Genomic DNA, 19,389 nt, shown 5'->3' on the forward strand with positions numbered 1-19,389 from the left:
AGACGCGTTGAATCTCTCAGACAATAGCCATACTCAAATTTTTTTGCTGGCGATCCTTGCAACAACTGAACTGCTGCCTTACTGTCCATTTCTAGGATAACTCTCCTAACCCCCAACTCTCGAGCCTATAATAGCCCATCATGCGCCCATCATATCTCATCCTCAAGGATCAAACAATCCCCAATATTTCGCAAAAAACCAGCTAACCAAGTACCCGTATGGTCCTTCACAACACTACCAGTAGCTGCGGCCTCAGACTGCATATTCCTAGCCCCGTTGGCATAAGAAGTGTCCAAATAATAATAGCCAGAAAACAAAACCTTAGGATGTGATTCGGAGACTCAACCTGAAAACCACACACCACGCACCAAAAGTCCACTGCTATGTACCGGCGAACATGAACCTCACTCATAAGAAACTTGTCTTGAGCTGCCAACTAAAGGAATACTACGCTGGGGGCACTCAAGCTGGCATACTCGCATCAATTGACTGCTCAAACCACTTGAGTTGGGGGGAGCCAAGTAATAATAAGCAGACCTTATACTCGACTAATGATGCTTCTCCTAGCGCCAACCATGGAAGTCATCCATTTCCCACCCAATCGAAGGACTCTTCCCAACTATTCGTCAAACCGCCTCATCAGGTAGCAAGCCTCGGAGACGACACCAATCCCAATCTCCGTTGCTACTTGTCATCGTTGCAACCGGTACAAAGTTCAAGGGAATAACCTCTAGGCTCACACAATAATTAATGAGCGGGTCATATTCTAGAATCCAACATTCTCGTCAGAAGTCTAGTGTGAACCCATTACCAATATTCCAAATAAATCTAACACGTATTCTATCCCATATCTTGCTAATGCCCTTCCATAGCCGAGAACAGTTTGTGGTGTACAAGGAACATGGAAAAACACCCTCCCATTAATACTTTGCTTGGAGGACCTGAAACTAGAACGGGTTTGATCAAAAGATCTAATTGAAACCTACTTTCATTAGAAAAGCATCATTATGTTTCCCCATGTTTTTGAATCCAATACCACCAGCCCTAACTGGTTGGCAAGCACCCTGCCATCTCACAAGAGAAGTACTTCATTTATCCTCCGAATACCCCCAAACAAAGTTACGGACAATATTTTCCATCTCCAAGTACACACCATTTGAAACAACAGTAAATTGCATAGTATAAATGGGGATGGCCACCAGGACCGTTTTCGCAAGTTTAATTTGTTAGGTAACGAAAGTGTCTTAGCTTTCCACCCAACGAGTTTTTGACGCATATTGGAGATAGTATATTGAAATGTCGACTTAGTAACCCTACGGTGAAGAAGCAAAACGCCCAGATATTTCCCAAGATCATCAACAAAAGAAAACCCAACTCCATGCTGATAGTACTCCTTAATTGTGATGAAATGTTCTTGGAAAATAAGTATTCATGTTTTGCACACTAATGTTGTCGCTTGAATAGTGACAAAACTCTTCAAGGACCAGTTTTGGAACTCTCGTTTGATCCATAAATGCTTCAGTGAGAAAACATAAGATCATCAGTAAAGAGAGTGAGAAATACTTGACCCGCGGATTTAAGGGGCAGACAGGTGCCCTACAATGGAAAATTTATCATTTTGGCTTTTTAAATTAAAAAAATTTTTAAATTAATGAAAGTAAAATTATACTTTGCCTCTCCTAAAAATGATAAAATTTTGATTTAATTCTTTAAAAACTATAAAGATATAAACAATTTAATTTTGCCTTCCTAAATTTCTTTTCTAGCTTCGCCCCTAACTTGACCCATGATTGAAGAGTTTAATAGGCTTCCACAAATGTTAAAATTTTTAAAGAAGTTCAAATTTTATTATTTGATATTTTTCCATATAAAAGATAAAAAAATCATCAAAATAATATAATTTACTTTGTAAAGTAATGTTATTTTTGTTATTATCTAACTGAAATGGTCAGGTTTAATTTTAGTAAAGAAGTAGAAATTAATAATTTATAGGGAAATTACATTGATGATCACCCAACAATGGTCAAATTTCTTTTTGTCACCCAACAAAAAAAGTTTAAAATGGACACTAATTAATCGGGTTTGTTTTCTTTTTGGTACTTCTTAATCAAGTGTCCTTTTTGTGGTAGATTAAAGATATGATAGTTTTAAAATTGAAATAATAACATATTTAGTCCTCAATGATTGTATATTTTGTCAAATTAATTATAATTATAAAAAAATTAATTCTCAATATTTACAAATTATATCAATGATAAAATTGTTGAATCGTAATATTAGTTCCAGGTTGATGGGTCTCAAGCTCAACTTCCAAAATTACTAAAAAAAACAATTTTTAATAAATATATCCTATAAATATTTTCATCTTTTTCTAATTTTATATAAAATTTAAAAAATTAAACCAACTCATTTTTAAAGTTTTTAAAATTTAGCATCTTAACTAAAACTTTATTTGTCCTTTTATATTAATTTTTATAAATATATTTCTTATATAATTTTTTCCACTTGTGCATTCTAATTTGTAAATGTGTCATCCATACTTATTATAAAATCCATGAATAAGACGAGTATTATCGTATTATTATAAAACATAATTTACTTTTTCTTTTAAATGATAATTAATCTTTTCATACATTTATATATTCAATAAATTTTATATCACTCCACCTATAATCATTTCAAATAAATTAAAAGAAATGTGACATAATCTAAAAATATTTGACTGAAAAAATAAACCCTCTATACCTAACAAAAGAAATTTTACAAATCAAGGTGGGGATGTGTGAGCTAAGTCCACAATTTATCAGTTCGATCGAATCAAGTAAATTTTTTTTTGAATTAATCGAGTTTATGAGTTTTATTTTATTATTCTAATTCGATTTGAAATTTTTTTCGAATCGAATTGAGTGAAATGAAATTTGAGCCGAGTCAAATTGAGTGAAATTGTTTGAGTTAAATTAAAAAAATTAAATATATCAAATTAAAATTTTGCTATAGTATAACTAATTCCATATTAGAGTATATAAATTTAAAACCATATATATTTAAAAATTTTGTCAGAGAAAATAATAATAAATAAAATAATTTAGTATGATAAATTTTTTTAAAATATTCTTTTGAATTTTTTTAAAAAATTTCATAATTTTTTTAAAATATAAATTTTAAAATTTTTATAAATATTTTGAATTTTAAAAATTATTTTAATTTTTTAAAAATTTTTGTTGAGTTCAAAATTAATATGGACAAAAGAGGTATTTACATCAATCTATTATTCGAATTATTTAAAATATTTAAATTACAAAATTTAACTCAACTCAAACCCAAATTAATTATTCGAATTGACCTGAATACCTCGAAAAACTTAAGTCATTTAGAAATTCATTTTTTTTTTCGAGTTTTTTCGGATGCAATCGAATTTTGCCAAAACTAATCCACCTCTCAAGTCTCAAGGTTTTTAGCTGCATTTTCAGCCTAGAAAAAAAAATTGAATTAAATTACATCTTCAAGACCTCAGCAACACATAAATCTCATCAAATAAAACTCCCCCCCAAAAAAGAATCCATTTTGTAATCTCTTCAAATGATTTGTGTAAGAAGCAATCCATCCCCAGCACCACAGGAAGATGCTTGGGTTACTTCTTACCAAAGGCTAGTTCCTCACTGGCACTCTGTTTCTCTTTCTCATCAGGTAATTTTCTTTTTGTGACACTTTAATTGAAGTTGAACAGAAGAATTGATTACCCTTTGTTTATTTTCCTTTCATCTGTTTGATTAATCACACAATTGCCTGGCAACACTTCAAAGTTCAAAATATTATGTTTTAGGGTACCCTAATTTCCTTTTAATATCCATGGGTGTACTTGTTTTTATTGAAATGGTATCTGGGAATTTTCTTTTTTATGCAAGGGGAATAGTTTAAGGGTATCAAGGAATAAAATTTGCTAAAGCTGAATGGAATTGCATTGTCATGGTAAAAATTTTAATATGAACTTTTAATTCTCTGTTTATGCATATGGAAGGCTTAATAGAAAAGTTTTGATCTTTATGCTTAATGGTGAATAGGTTAAAGATCAATATCCAACTGCTAGCTGGAATTCTTTTCCTGTTGATCTAATTCTGCTGTTATTTGAACCTTTGTAGATTATTTTATTTACACTTCTGCTATACTGCAGCATTCCAGTATACCGATATCAATATCTAGAGTTAATCAATTTGATGCTGCTAGATTGGATATTGAGCTGTCAGCCATGTTAAAAGAACAGCTGGTTAAAGTTTTCTCCTTGATGAAGGTATTTTTGCTATTGAAGGCATTCGTGGTGTATGGAAAATGAACTTGCGCTTTGCAATTCTCTGATCTTGTTTCTCTATTTTTTTGGGGGTTAGCCAGGAATGTTATTTCAATACGAACCAGAACTCGATGCATTCCTCGAGTTTCTCATTTGGCGGTTTTCAATTTGGGTAGATAAGCCAACTCCAGGAATTGCACTTATGAATCTGAGGTATACAGATGAACGTGCCGTGGCATTAAGAGGAAAAGGTAAGAAGGTCTGGACTTCTCTTTCTTATTCTGCTACTTAAGAATTGGCTTTCAATTCTTTGATTTCTCTTATGTTTATCATATAGATGAAGATAGATATATCTTTGAAATTTTTATGTTATATTTTGGCACTAGAAAGGTGTCTTGCTCATGTATAAGCATTGTTACTAACCACTTTGTCTTCATATAACTCATGTGCTGTGATAACTGATTTGTTTGCTATTGAGGATTTAATTGTTTTTTGTAATAGCAGGAATTTGTTTCTTTTACTTTTATTTCAATTGAGGTTTATGTATGATATGCCTCACATTAGTTGGCCAAACAAATCATTCTCTTGTACCTCGTCCTTTTTTTTTATTTATGGTCTTGGCTTTATCAGCGACTGAATTATCAGTTATTGTATCAAAATTACATCTATTCCTTTTTGAAATAATCCCTTTTTATTGCAATTTAGAAGATGGAGCATTTGTCCTTATTTAACACTGTCAGTTTTGAAGAGTTCATCCTAATATCTGCATAGCACTTTACCTTGGTTAGAATTTTCTTAGCTCTCCTTTCTCTCATGCAGCCTTACCTACATCCTTAGTTTGTCTTTCTCCGTATCTTTCTGCAGTAAGAACAGGTTTGGAAGGACCTGGGCTAACTTTTGCTCAAAAGATGTGGTATTGTGTTGCTGCAGTGGGTGGTCAGTACATCTGGGCTCGTTTACAGTCATTCTCTGCTTTTCGCAGATGGGGTGATTCTGAGCAGGTTCTGGTTTCTTCTTTGTGTTCTTCCCCTAGGAAGAGTTTGGACACTGTTTAAACTCAACACTCTTTTTTTCCTTTCTTCTTCAGAGGCCATTGGCACGGCGAGCTTGGGGTTTGATGCAACGTATAGAAGGGCTTTTCAAGGCTGCATCATTTGGCAACCTACTCATATTTCTTTATACTGGAAGGTAGGTTTCAAAGTGTTGTTTTTCATAAGAGGTAGCCTTATAAATGTTGAAGCACATGCGTATTCGAATTTCATTAATACTGTAGGAAAATAAACTCATCTTAAGTTTTCCATTTGCCATCATCACTGTGTGAAACTAATCTGGTTGTCTTGTTCTTGGTTTGGTAAATATTACCTTATTCTATCAAACATGAAACCTGATGGCTAGAGAACTTTTAGCTGGTTTGAGAAACCTTGTTATTTTCTTCAGCAGAGTTGATCCAATTCCACTGGTTTTAATGCAGGTATAGAAACCTTATTGAAAGATCATTACAAGCGAGGCTTGTCTATGAAAGCCCTAATATGAATCGAGCTGTTAGTTTTGAGTACATGAATCGTCAGTTGGTGTGGAATGAGTTCTCGGTAATCCTTGTTAAAGCCAGCATCTCAATTCTTGTATATCTGAATGTTCAGTTTCTAGATTTTTATATGTACTCTTTATTTATAAGATGAACATTAATATTTGTCTATAGGCTAGTCTTTACCAGAGTAAAAGATATAATCAAGTGAGGTGTATATTGTGGAGAAATCGACAAAATGATTAGGAAGGGATGGGAGTTTCTATTGCTGGTAAATAAGTATATATATTGAGTTCCATCAGACTTGGAAACAAAAGAAATAAGGAAAATTGAAAATATCTTTTAGGGCTACGCTTTATTCTGAGAGTGGGGTTAAAAAACTTCACATGTATTGCCACCATGTCTCCGTTTAACTACAAATAAAGAAGTTAACACTCTGTCATTAACATATTCGGTGAAGGAGATGTCTAAGGCTTGTAATTTGCTCATGGAGTTTGTTTGCTCCAATGCCTGTATATTATAGGATCATAACCCGATTGTTTACCATTTTGAGTCTGCTCAACAATTTCTTCTCATCTGCAATGAATGTAACTATAATACTTACATTATACAGGAGATGTTGTTGCTGCTTCTCCCTCTTCTTAACTCATCAACCGTTAAAAGTTTTCTTCACCCTTTCTCAAAGGACAAATCTTCGAGTTCTAAAGAGGATGACTCTATTTGTCCCATTTGCTGGGCAAGTCCAACACTTGTTTATCTCGCTCTCCCTTGTCGGCATCGGTAAGTTAACTGAATTCTTTCCTATCCCTGTATACACTTCTAGCTCTTTTGTTGTTATATCAGGGTGATGCTGTGAACAACACTTAACCTTGTTCCGATTTTTCATATCCTGTCTATTTACGGGGCCTAATTTTTGAAAGAAATGAAGCTCCATATTGCCCTAAATTATGAACAACTGGCTTGAAATATGTCTTATGAATTTGAGCTCCATAAAAGAATGCCATGTGCATACTGTCACCATGCATCTTGGTAATTTAACGAATGCTACTCGTAACAGCTGTTTCCATGAAATACATTTGGATTTTCGTACGTGGCTTGCTTATAAATGATATTCACAGGTATTGCTATTACTGCCTTAGAACACGCTGTGCTGCGTTTCCCTCATTCCAGTGTTCCAGATGCAGCAAGCCTGTTGTGGCGATGCAGCGGCATGGCAGTGATGTTGAACATAAAACTCAGAGTCAGTAACTTACATAGGAAAATGCGGATAAGAGCGCTGTGCCTTTTAGAAACCTGTATAACAAAAATGCCCCAATGTGGCATACAAAACATTTTTGAAATGAAGGTTTTTTCCAGAGAAAAATTGTACCCCAATTCAGTGGGGGTGGGGGGATGAATGATTCTTTGTCAACTGTGACATTAATAACGGAGGTTATTTTTTGCAGCTAGTGGAAAAGGGGGAGGCTTTTTTCATGATACATAATGTGTTTTGAAAGCATCGTTTTGATGTTGGTTAAGAATATCATATTCAAATTGCATTAAAAATTGATTAGATTTAAAGAGAGTAAAAACCCCATTGTCGTTGCTGAGATGGACAAATCTATTTACATATAAAGTAGGTTAGGTTGTAGTAGAGGATATAGGTAGCCCAGGAACTGTCATGCAAAAGGCATAGGCGGGCGTGGTAGCTGCCGTTGAACATAACAGGTCAAGGCTCACAAGCATAACAGGGCCCATATTTAGCGGCAAATTGTGTGGTTCTGGTAACACTTTTTTTTAAGGGATAATGACATCCTGTACTTTAGCTGAACTTTAATTTCGTTTATTAATAGGAGGTCAAATCATGAGCTGCTTTTGACTTATAGCTTAAGGATCTCATAGCAATTAGTCCAAAAGTTCTTTCCTTTTAAATTTAAATTAAATACAAAGCTACTTATTGATTTCATTTTTCTTTCATTCTCTTTCTAGTTTAAGTGATTGTTTTCAGGTACTTAGAGTTGATTGATTGTTCTTTTTAGTAATGCCACGTGGCAGTATATAAATTTGTTAAAGTGGAGGAGATTTTTTGTCATTATCTCTTTTTTTTAGTGATTTAATTTTGATAAAATTTAACTCCTTTTGGGTTTTGGTTTAAACACTTGGCTCATTTTTCTTTCTTTAGTATTATGATCAGAAATGTCTTCCGCTTTTCTTGGAACTTCGAATTTCTAAGATTTAAGTATAATTAAGTAGTTTTATGCTTTGAGTGACCCAACCAAAATAATAAAATAGCAGTTAGATTCTTCCAAAAAAAAACAAAATTTATAAATTAATATAATGACAAATTTTTATTTTAATATTTTTAAAAAAGTATAATTAATCTTTTTAACAACAGCAAATTTTAGTAATAAAAAGAAAAAAGAAAAAGACGAACTAATCTGAATCAATCCTAGATCCCTTCTTCCTATTACTCTAAATTTGCATTCAAGGGGCAAAAAGTGGTGGGCAGAGACCTCTCTTATGTCACCCATTGTTGTTAAACCAGTTAAATTACTAGTTTCAATTGATTTATTGGTTTTACAAGAATTAAATACAAAAATTCATAACCAATTGGAAGGGTGGTCTTTTTTTAATCTTAATTTTCGATTTTTTTATTATTTTGAGTTATATACTATGAAAATAAAGTTTGGCCGACTTTTGCTTCATGGGTCAATTATAAAGTTTGATTCAACAAGTATCGACTTTAGTCTTCTAGTCATAATTCAAACCCACCACGGTTCTTTAAGATGACATTTCCATCATTTCATTAGGAAATATCAGTACCAAAAACAAAACATGTACAGTGCTTAATTACGGAAAAAACAGAAAGGAACAGAATTATGGAGATATTATGTATTCTTACAAAATAGCAAAAAAACAGGTGAACATGTTCTGTTTTTGAGACAAACTTGAAAAATGGAGGAACAGAGAAAAAGTGTTGGTGAGAAGAGAATGATATAGGTGGTCCTATCTTTCTATATATCTATCAAAATGGACAAAAATAATCATCCCAGCCAGCTAGCTGGGTAGCTTCATATACTCACATTTTGTCCATTAATCCTTTGTTTTATGTGCATTTTTTTCTCTAATTCTGTTATTCTATTCCCTTGTAAACTATCACGTACTTCAAGTCAAATTAAGTGTAGCATCCCACCCACCCTCTTTTTTACCCTTCCGGTACAATATACTTGATTATTTGGTTTCACACTCAGGTCAAGATCTTCAACACCAAGTTGTCAAATTTAATTGATAATATTAAATTATAGGAGATCTAACATAGAGTATAACGTGATAAAAAATGGATTCTCTCATGTCCTTTGCTGATGGAGGTACCGACAAAATGGGGAAGCCGCCTATGACGGGTGAGATTAGTCAAGTTGCTAAAAAGAGTAGGATGAGGGAGGATGATGCGGAGTTTGATATGATTGGTGAATTGTCCGCAAAGTGTGTCTTAGCCGTCTTTCAAGTATACGCTTCTAAACAGTGGTCAGGGCTCTGGGATAAAGGATCCTCTTGGTTTGATGATGATATTGAGTTAGAATCCCATCTATTGACTTTTTTGTTCGAGTACGCTCATTCATTGAGAAGAGTATGGCTAGTATTGTGATCTTGAAACTTCTAGGAAGGAAAATTGGTTTCAATGCTTTTATGAGTAAACTTCTTATGCTTTAGAAGCTGTCTCAAAATTTTCAGTTGGTGGATATTGAAATGATTATGCGAAGGCTCTGTCAAGAGGTCCTTGGGTGATTTTTGGATATTATCTTACAGTTCAACCATGGAGTAGTTCATTTTGTCTAAGTATCGCTTTCCCTAGGAATGTTACCGCATGGATTCGTCTTCCAGGTCTAGTAGGTGGTATGTATAAGTGAAGCATGTTGGCACATAATTAAATTAATCTTGCACAAATAAATTATGAAAAGTTAGAAGAGTGAAGAGACTTGAATATGAAGAGTGAAGAGACTTGAAGATGAAAAGTTACACACATTATGAAGAGTGAAGAGACTTGAATATGAAAGGTTACACACATGCATGAATAGTCATAACTCCTAGCATTTAGTGATATAGATGAATAGTCACTTACAACTCCTATATAAAGAGTGGTATGTGATGAAGATTTTTAGTGTGATTTGAAAAAAAGTTTATTAGAAAGAATTTTATTTCTTCCATACAAAATTTATTTCTCTTCTCCATTATATTCTTTATCATTTTCTTTGTTTTATTTCTCTAAATATTAATCAATCTTTTACAAATTGGTATCAGAGTCTTGTTCGATCGAAATGAACAATTCTATTCCTCTTTCTTCCGTTCCCCAATTAACCAAAGAAAATTATGGCAAATGAAGTATCCAAATGAAGGCTCTTCTTGGATCTCTAGAAGTTTGGGAGATTGTTGAAAAATGTTATAATGAAGTTGAGGCTGAAGAGGAGGAAGGATTAACACAAGTTCAAAAAGAGAGTTTAAGAAAATCAAGGAAGAAAAATCAACAAGCCTTATTTTGGATATATCAAGGAGTTCAATCATATGAAGCGGCTTGGGAAAAAATAGCTTGTGCCACCACGGCAAAACAAGCATGGGAGTTTTTACAAAATTCATTCAAAGGAGATGAAAAGGTGAAAAGAGTTCGATTGCAAACTCTTCGAGGGGAGTTTGAAAGATTGCAAAAAATAGAGTCGAAATCAGTTTCTGATTACTGTTTACGGGTTTTGTCTATAGTCAACCGATTAAAAAGAAATGGTGAAACTATGGATGATATTCGTGGTGTTAAGAAAATCCTCCGTTCTTTGGATTCCAGATTTGATTACATTGTGGTATCCATTGAAGAATCAAAGGACTTGAGTACCATGACTATTAATGAACTCACAGGTTCGTTGCAAGCCCATAAAGAAAGATTAAACAACAAGAAGAAGGAAGTAGATCTAGATCAAGCACTCCAGTCAAAGTTGTCTCTAAATGCGAAGAAGAGAGATTTTAAAAATCAAAGAGGGAGAGATCGTGGTCGTGGAAGAGGAAGAAATTTTAGAGGAAGAGGCTCAAATGCTCGTGAAAGAGGTGAAGATGCAAGTACGAAGAATGGATGGAAAGAAGCCAACCAAAGTCAGAATTTTAGAGGATCACAAGGAGAACGTAGACGTGGAAATCAAAGAGAAAGAGGTCGTGGCTATTTTGAATGTTATCATTGTTGCAAACCTGGTCATTTGGCAAGTGAATGCTGGTACAAGAAAGAAGAGAAAAATGAAGCTAATACAGTACAAAATAATCAAGAGCAAAAGCAAGAAACTTTGTTGCTCGTATCTCATGGTGGAGAGATTGATGATGTCTGGTACATAGACAGTGGTGCTAGCAAGCATATGACAAGTAACAAAAATTTATTTTCGAAGTTCTTTGAATCTGATTGTGGAGAAGTAAAAGTAGGAGATGGCAAAGCTTACAAAGTTAGCGGTGTTGGTGAGTTGGAGTTCAAAACAAAGCAAGGAAGTGTAGAGAAAATGTCTGAAGTTTATTTTGTTCCTGGTCTTAAAAATAATCTGCTTAGCGTTGGGCATCTCTTGAAGGAGTATGATATTCATGTCCGTGGCATGGCTTGCTATTTGTCAAGAAAAAATCAGGTTGTTGCTAGAGTTGAAGTGGCATCAAATAATATTTTCTCTCTCACCCTTCAAAATCAGAGTATGTCTTGCTTTATTGGTGCTCATAAAGGAGTTTCAAAGTTATGGCATGATAGATATGGACATTTGAACTATGGAAATTTGGAGATGCTTTCAAGGAAGATGATGGTCAAAGGTTTACCAAAAATCGATCGGCTTGATGATGTTAGTGAAGCATGTCAGCTTGGAAAGCAACACAAAATTGCTTTTCCTTCTCAATCCTCGTGGAAAGCAAGAAGACCATTGCAACTTATTCACTCGGATCTTTGTGGTCCAATGACAGTTTTATCTTTGGGAGGTAATCGTTACTTTATCTCTTTCATTGATGATTACTCAAGAAAGTTATAGGTGTATTGTGTAAAAGAAAAATCAGAGGCTTTTCAGAGATTCAAAGATTTCAAGGCAGAAGTGGAGAACTTTACTGGGCTAAAAATTAACACCTTACGGACAGATCGTGGAGGTGAATATTTTTCAAAAGAATTTGAGAAATATTGCTGAGATAGTGGCATCCGGCATGAAATGACAGTCCGCCATACACCTCAGCAAAATGGTGTGTGTGAAAGAAAGAATAGAACAATTATGGAAATGGCTAGATGTCTTTTTAAGAAGAAGAGGTTATCAAGAAGATTTTGGGCTGAAGTTGTTTCCTGTGCAGTTTATCTTATCAATAGATCGCCGACAAGAAGCTTGGAGAATTGCACACCACATGAGGCGTGGTATGGTACAAAGCCTAGTGTTCGTCATCTTAGAGTAATTGGGAGTGTTGCTTACTCTCATATTCCAGATGCAATGAGAAGCAAGTTGGATGACAAGTCAGAGAAATGCATTTTCATTGGCTATAGTGAAAGAAGTAAGGCATACAAGTTGTACAATCCGGTGACAAAAAAGATTGTGATAAGCCGAGATGTTCAGTTTGATGAAAATTCCATGTTTGAAGATATGGAAGTTGAAAAAGAAAATTTGCCAATTTTTCCTTTTGAACTTGAAGAAGAGGTAGTAATTGAGAATGTTGAAGATGATGCTCAAGCAGGAAATCCTCCTGCTTCCCTAAGTTCTTCATCAAATTCTTTTTCATCCAGCTCGATCTGAAAAACGAGAAGCATCCAAGAGTTATATGATGTAACTGATGAAGTTGTGCAAAATGATGTTGTATTCTTTGCCTTCTTTGCCGGAGAAGATCCAATTTCTTTTGATGATGCATATCAAGAATAAATATGGAGGAAAGCCATGAAAGAAGAGATTTGCTCAATTGAAAACAATGATACATGGGAGCTCACAGATTTTCCACTGCACAAGAATTCAATTGGAGTCAAATGGGTGTACAAGACAAAAATGAATCCGAATAGCTCTATCAACAAGTACAAGGCAAGACTGGTTGCAAAAGGATACAAGCAAAAGGAAGGAGAAGATTTTACAGAAGTATTTGCTCCAGTTTCAAGACTTGAGACAGTTCGGTTACTTATTTCTCTTGTTGCTCAAAACAATTGGAAAATGTTCCAAATGGACGTAAAATCTGCGTTTTTGAATGGTGTTCTCAAAGAAGAAGTCTATGTTGATCAACCACCAGGGTTTGTCAAAAAAGGAGAAGAAGAAAAAGTTTACAGGTTGAAGAAAGCTTTGTACGGGTTGAAGCAATCACCCCGAGCTTGGTACAGCCGCATCGATTCTTATTTTCAGAAGTGTGGATTCCAGAAATGTCCATATAAGCATACTCTCTACATCAAAGACAATTCTCAAGGAAGATTCATGGTTGTAAGTCTTTACGTTGATGATCTTATTTTCACAGGATTGAAAAAAGGTTTGTTAGAAAGAATTTTATTTCTTCCATACAAAATTTATTTCTCTTCTCCATTATATTCTTTATCATTTTCTTTGTTTTATTTCTCCAAATATTAATCAATCTTCTACAAAGTATTCTAACGGCTATTGGTAACATGATTGGTAAAGCAATAAAGATTGAATATAATATTGATCAATGTGCATGGGGTTATTTTACTCGTTTGACGGTTAGCGTTAATTTGAACGAACCCTTAATAGTATCGTTAGAATTGATGGACGATTTCAATGTGTGGAATATGAGTCTATCCCTAACATCTGTTTTGAATGTGGATGTTATGGTTATCTACGAGAAATTTGTCCTAAGGTTGGTGGTGTTAATACTGAAAAGAACCCAATTGATGTCATTGAGTCAATGGAATAATAGGGAGATGAGATGGTAGTGACGGAAAATTTTGGACCTTGGATGGTGGTTGCAAGGAAAACGCATAGACAATTTATGAAGGATAAAAATCAAGGCAATAATCCTTGGGTGATAGCTAATAAATCGAATTTTTATGGATACACTCTTCAGGATGGCCTTGACATCCACGCTCATTGCACCAAATCTTTTAGATAAAAAAACAAAGGAAGGGAATGGCTATTCACACAATTGAGGTGTGCCAATAGTCGTTGAGAAGGGTGGTTGGAGAAAGGAAAAGCATAAGGATGAGAGGTTAGGCCAAAGAGTATTTATAGGTGAAGTTGGTTGCTTCCTTGGCACTAAGTCTTGACACATATCTGTGCTAGTCTTCTCATGATCGATCTCCTAGGGAACATGATAACCTTCTTAGCAAAGCAATGATGGGATTAATGAATCTACTTCATGTAAAGAAGAGGTTCAACATTTATCTTTGACAATATAAATTGAAAGCACTCCACGTATCGAGTATGTGTATGCTGACAAAGATCATGGTTGCAAGGTGCCACCCGTGGGAGTTGCGCTCAGCGAGGTGAGAGCAAGAAATAATGAAGAATCTAGTACTAGTACTAGTACTACAATTATTAATTATTTATATTCAAAATTGCTAACTGATTGCACGTCCTTAATTATGGAAACAGTATTGAAAAGTGAAGCATAAGGGTAAAGGGAAAAAGCACTATTTCTGTTTTTAGCTTACTTACATTATTACATGACTGAGAATTCTTTGCTAAGAAAAAAAAAAACCCCATGCCACTGCTGCTTCATCATTCAAGCCTGCTCACCTGCAATTTTTCACGGATTTATAAGTTGGGGGGGGGGGTCTTCAAAATTCCACACCTATTCAGTTAGTACATACCTGTTTTATTTTTACCAAAGAGACCTATAAACTTTAAACTCAATCATATATATACATACACGTGTAAATGTATTTTTTAAATAATCTAACTATAAAATTTGCTAATATATGTTTTTTGACATAATACTTAGAATTAATTATAGTCTCTCTTCAAACCATAAATAAGAGGATAATGTGCTTCAACGCACTCAAACCCGCATTCTCTTGCATTAACGACAATGCCATATCAATTGAGTTAAGACTGAATCGGCGACACGTATATACTTTTATTTTGAATAATTTGGTTTGAAATGGCGGGCCTCCTTGATATTGGATCAGTTCTGAAATATCTCTTTTGTACAGTTTAAAGCATTGCAAATGTTGTCTTTACTCAAAACTCAAAAGATTGTCAGTTGCCTATATATATATAACTTCTTTCTTTCCATCTTAAATTAAATAAGTTGATTCAAAGAAATTCGTCTCCTTTCATCTCTTTTAAAGATTTTTATGGTCTCAAACATTAAATCAACAATCAAATCGATGGCCCTTCCTTTTCTGCATGCTTTTGCTATATGTTCCAGTGTGCACACTTTCAATTTCAAATTAGCATACATATTTTTAATAATTGAATAATAATTCATGTATCGATTAAACGAACTAGATCTAGTATGTGAAAATTCAGTGTATTTGGTCAATTTTTTAATAAAAATGGGAAAGTTAGCCATGTGAGGACTAAATTGTTAAACGTTGAAAATCTGTTGATTAAATGGATATTTTATAAATGCCATTAATCCCACTATCATTTGGAAGCATGTGTATAAAGTGGTAGCTAGCAATCCCAAAATATAGAATAAGATAAAACATATAATGTTTGACGGTTCCGACAATGTATACATTAATAAGATTATATATTAATGTTTTAGAATGCTTGGGGGGGTACTTAGTTTCTCTCTCTATATGTATTGATTGCATAATAATTCAGAAATCATGGTAACTAATATCAAGGTATGAAACCCCTGAACTAAGGGTGAAGTAAATTATTTTTATTTTTATATTTTAATATGATGTTAGGATGGAAACTGAAATCAAATTTACATATTTTTAAGAAATACCATCTATTAAATATTAGCTTTTTCGGAATTAGATTATGGTTAAATTAGTCTCACCATGTATTTTATTTAATTAAATGTATTATTAAAAATAAAAAATAAAAACTTATTTAAAGTGATTCGCGAATTAACGAATCTAATTTCCCTCCCCCAAACCAATACTCCAATTAATTTTTAATCAAACTTATTAATTTAATCCCATTTAAACATTTTTTTTTACAAATTACGGAACCCAACATTATATACCCTAAACCCTAGCAGCTAATTAAAGACACAAAATTAAAACAATCCCAAGGTAGAAAACACCCCAAATCAAGGAACTATGGTGGTAGAGGCCCTAATAGTTTAAGGACTGAAAATACTGCCCACTAGCTTCTTCTTTTTTAACTACACCCCCACTTTATAATAAAGCAAAAGCTAAGAATAAAAAAGAATACTAAATAAATGAAAGAAGAAAGAAAAGGGAAGCAAAGCTCCCAAACCCCACCCTGTATATAAAAATTCTTTCCAAGTTTCTTCACCCTCATCTGAGAAAGCAAACAAAAGGACCAAGGCACTGTTGGTAAAGCTTTTAACAAACCCCTCTTTGGTTGGGTGTTTAAACAAGGAAACTCACCGAAGTGAAAGGGTTCAAAACAAAAGGAAAAGAAGAGAGAAAGCAACTTTTTTTTTTCCTTCTTGTGCGTGTGGGGAACTTATTTTTGAAGGATCAGAGGCATATGAAATTGAACTAAATTTTGTTGGTTTTTTTTTTTTGCAACAAATGATGGCAGGAAACCCTAGCTGGTGGAGCATGCATTTGCATCCACCTTCTCAACACCCTTCAACTTTGTTAACCACACCATCCCCATCCCTCTTCCCTCAATATGTTGTTGAATATTCAGCTACTTCTTTGCCTGATAACCAAGAGCTTCCTCAGTCATGTAGCCAACTACTCTCGTGAGCTTTTCTTTTTTCTCTACTTTTTGTTCATGCTTGTTATATCTTTATATGTGTTGTTTTGGTTTATCTTTCTAACAAAGGTTAATTATGTGGTTGTGGTGGGTAGGGGTGGATTCTCCGGTGAAGAAGAAAGGTTATGTCCAAGTAATTTCCAGCCAAAAAAGTTGGAAAATTGGGAAAACCAAATCCTGAATCCATCTCTGAGGGTTCCCGTAGTTGAAGTTATAAAGCAAGAGGTTACTCAACAACATAGCAACTTGTACGGTCATCATCATGCCAGTGAAGAATTTCAAGCACCTAGGCTTCCAGTTCCACCAGCTGCTTGGTCTCAAATCATGGGAACTGCAGTTTTATCCCCCAGCCCCAGGTCCTGTATCACCACTTCAAGCAGTAATATGTTAGACTTCACTTATAACAAGGCCACAGATGGGTCTATCTCTAATACTCAACCACCCGTGGACCATTCTTCTGAGGTAAACAAAGATTTTACTTATATATAATAATCGTAAAGAGTTTTGATAAAATCCTGCATTTATTTGGGTAATCTGTGTTTTGGCAGTGTAATAGCAAAGGCAGTGGTGGGGTGTTTAAGAAAGCTAGGGTTCAGACGTCTTCAAGCCAACCACCTTTGAAAGTAAACACACAGAATCTTTCTTTCTTTTTCTCTTTTAATTCTGGGTGCTTGTGCATTTGTGTTTGTCTGCCTAGAATGTTACTTGTATATATATGTCGTTCTTGATTGTCCATTTTCAAGCATGTCTTATTCTTTTAAGATATTACCAGCTACCATTTTATAAAAAATAATAAATTAAAAAGAGGGTCCAAAGCAAAGCAAAAAAAAAAACAACTTTGATTAATAGTGTGTGTGTGCGTGCGCTGAATTTTATGCCCTTATGTATATGATAAATCCAGGTGAGAAAGGAGAAGCTTGGAGATAGAATAACAGCACTTCACCAGTTAGTTTCCCCATTTGGAAAGGTAATCCAAAAATCCCCTTAACCTTCTTCATCACCTACACACACCCACACTCAATAAACCAACACAAAGAATAATATATAGTACATTTTACAGAACAAGTTTTATTCTATGATAAAACCCATAAGTAGATTTCTTTCTTTTATTTTTTTATGTACTGTGTCCAGTACACTGATCAATGCCATTTTTTTGTTTGTTTAATTTTTTTGGCACAGTTTTTAACGTTAAAAAATTGTGGTTCACTGTAGAAACCAAACTTCTAATTTTAATAATTTTTTTTCATCAATACAAATTTTCTTCAAAGACAAATAAAATGATTTAATATAAAAAAAGAGAGAGATTTCTTTTTGCGTTCTGGCTTGTTGGCTTTTAACATTAAAGGGAAATCTGAGAAAGATGATTTGGGTTTGTTTTTCTTTTTGCAGACTGACACAGCATCTGTGTTGTTAGAAGCTATTGGTTATATCAGATTCCTTCAAAGTCAAATTGAGGTGATGTTTCTTCAACACTTACCCATTCATCTTTATACTCTCTGCATGCCCTATACACCTGCTTATTGAAATCAGTGAGGAGAAAAGCAAGCATGCATCTATACTTGTATCGTTTAAAGTTTCAATAATTCATGCTTTTTCTTTTTCCAGACCATTAGTTATGGAAAGTCATCAAAACAATATATGTATACATTATTCTGTTTTTCCCCATCTAAAATGCAGGCTCTTAGCTCCCCTTACTTGGGTACTGCATCACCAAACATGAGAAACCAACAATCTGTAAGTACCCATACATATCCATAAACCCACTTCCCAATGCAATTAGATATATACAATTATAGTATATGATGATATAATTAATTGATGGGTAAACTTTATTAGGGTCAAGGAGAAAGGAATTGTGCATTTCCTGAAGATGAAGGACAGGTAAACTTTATTGGATCAATCAACTCACAAAGGCAAAGGGGGATGGGATGGATGGGAAAGCACTTTTCTTTTAACTATTATTTTATCTATAAAGGAAGGCATTGAAAGAACAAGGTTCTCAGCTTTAACAACAACACATTTAAGTGAATAAAAGTTAATCAAAAGCATAATCTGGAACTGCATAAGTATATGTAATAATTTTTTTTTTAAAAAAAGCAAGAAAAAGTGTTGAAGATAGACACAGTTCCAATGCCTTTTTTCCTTTGCCTTCTCCATTTCTAATTGTTTTTAAAGGTAGCTGTTGAGAAAAGCAAAAGGGAAGGCTCCTTAACCAGAAGAGCCCTTTCTTGATATGATAATGATACCCCCCTCTCTCTCATTTGACTAATTGTTCATTTATACTGTAATTATTTATCATATTAATCCTGCATGATCATCATCATCATTACTGCTATTATTATTATATAACTTTAATTTGATAATATATAAAAACAGGAAAAGCAAGAGCCTAAGTCAAAGGACTTAAGGAGTAGAGGGCTGTGCTTGGTTCCTGTATCATGCACCCAACAAGTCGGAAGTGACAATGGTGCCGACTACTGGTCGCCGGCTTTCGGTGCGGCTTTTAATTAAGCGCACACACATATATTTATATATGTATGTGGTAGCTAAGGTTTAAAGTATGCATTGAGTGGGATGGAATTGAATGATATAACATCATGAGCAGTCACTCTGCTGAAAATCATAAGGCTGATTGCTCATGATGCTATTGCATTCCAAAAAGTGCCTATATTAATTGTTCCTTCTTCTTCTGCTTATTATTATTAATGTAGAATAGTTTGTACTTTAGTTTCCTTTGAACTATGACATTGCTTCATCTATATAAGAAGTTCGTTTCTATT

The 19,389-nt window shown here is 34.0% G+C and overlaps 2 protein-coding genes across 3 annotated transcripts; both read left to right on the forward strand.

The window, feature by feature from the left end:
- Positions 1-3,322: 3,322 nt before the first annotated feature.
- LOC107914175 (peroxisome biogenesis protein 2) lies at positions 3,323-7,283 on the forward strand. Of its 2 annotated transcripts, none has more exons than XM_016842971.2 (8): positions 3,323-3,687; positions 4,172-4,288; positions 4,383-4,536; positions 5,150-5,286; positions 5,373-5,473; positions 5,757-5,874; positions 6,424-6,590; positions 6,929-7,283. In XM_016842971.2, exons 1-8 carry the CDS (start codon positions 3,580-3,582, stop codon positions 7,056-7,058), a joined length of 1,032 nt encoding a protein of 343 aa, XP_016698460.1. In that variant the 5' UTR covers positions 3,323-3,579; the 3' UTR covers positions 7,059-7,283. The 2 variants fall into 2 exon arrangements, with proteins under 2 accessions (XP_016698460.1, XP_040958922.1); XM_041102988.1 differs by having other exon boundaries at positions 3,512-3,687; positions 4,140-4,288.
- An 8,785-nt stretch (positions 7,284-16,068) lies between these two features.
- Positions 16,069-19,389, forward strand: LOC107913898 (transcription factor bHLH68). Its single transcript, XM_016842566.2, has 8 exons — positions 16,069-16,595; positions 16,705-17,071; positions 17,158-17,232; positions 17,511-17,576; positions 17,999-18,064; positions 18,287-18,343; positions 18,446-18,490; positions 18,986-19,389. The coding sequence occupies exons 1-8, from the start codon at positions 16,420-16,422 to the stop codon at positions 19,118-19,120; spliced, it is 987 nt and encodes a 328-aa protein (XP_016698055.1). The 5' UTR covers positions 16,069-16,419; the 3' UTR covers positions 19,121-19,389.

This window comes from Gossypium hirsutum, chromosome D10 (genome assembly GCF_007990345.1).
Source record: "Gossypium hirsutum isolate 1008001.06 chromosome D10, Gossypium_hirsutum_v2.1, whole genome shotgun sequence".
In the NCBI taxonomy this organism is placed as follows: Eukaryota; Viridiplantae; Streptophyta; class Magnoliopsida; order Malvales; family Malvaceae; genus Gossypium; species Gossypium hirsutum.

Bases quoted from the DNA above. Each gene is read 5' to 3' on its own strand.
- LOC107913898 (XM_016842566.2), top strand. From the start codon at position 16,420: ATGATGGCAGGAAACCCTAGCTGGTGGAGCATGCATTTGCATCCACCT. The intron at 17,233-17,510 runs GTAAACACACAG...TGATAAATCCAG, and splicing joins CAAGCCAACCACCTTTGAAA to GTGAGAAAGGAGAAGCTTGG. The intron at 18,491-18,985 runs GTAAACTTTATT...ATATAAAAACAG, and splicing joins TTCCTGAAGATGAAGGACAG to GAAAAGCAAGAGCCTAAGTC.
- LOC107914175 (XM_016842971.2), top strand. From the start codon at position 3,580: ATGATTTGTGTAAGAAGCAATCCATCCCCAGCACCACAGGAAGATGCT. The intron at 4,289-4,382 runs GTATTTTTGCTA...TTTGGGGGTTAG, and splicing joins AAGTTTTCTCCTTGATGAAG to CCAGGAATGTTATTTCAATA. The intron at 5,875-6,423 runs GTAATCCTTGTT...TACATTATACAG, and splicing joins TGGTGTGGAATGAGTTCTCG to GAGATGTTGTTGCTGCTTCT.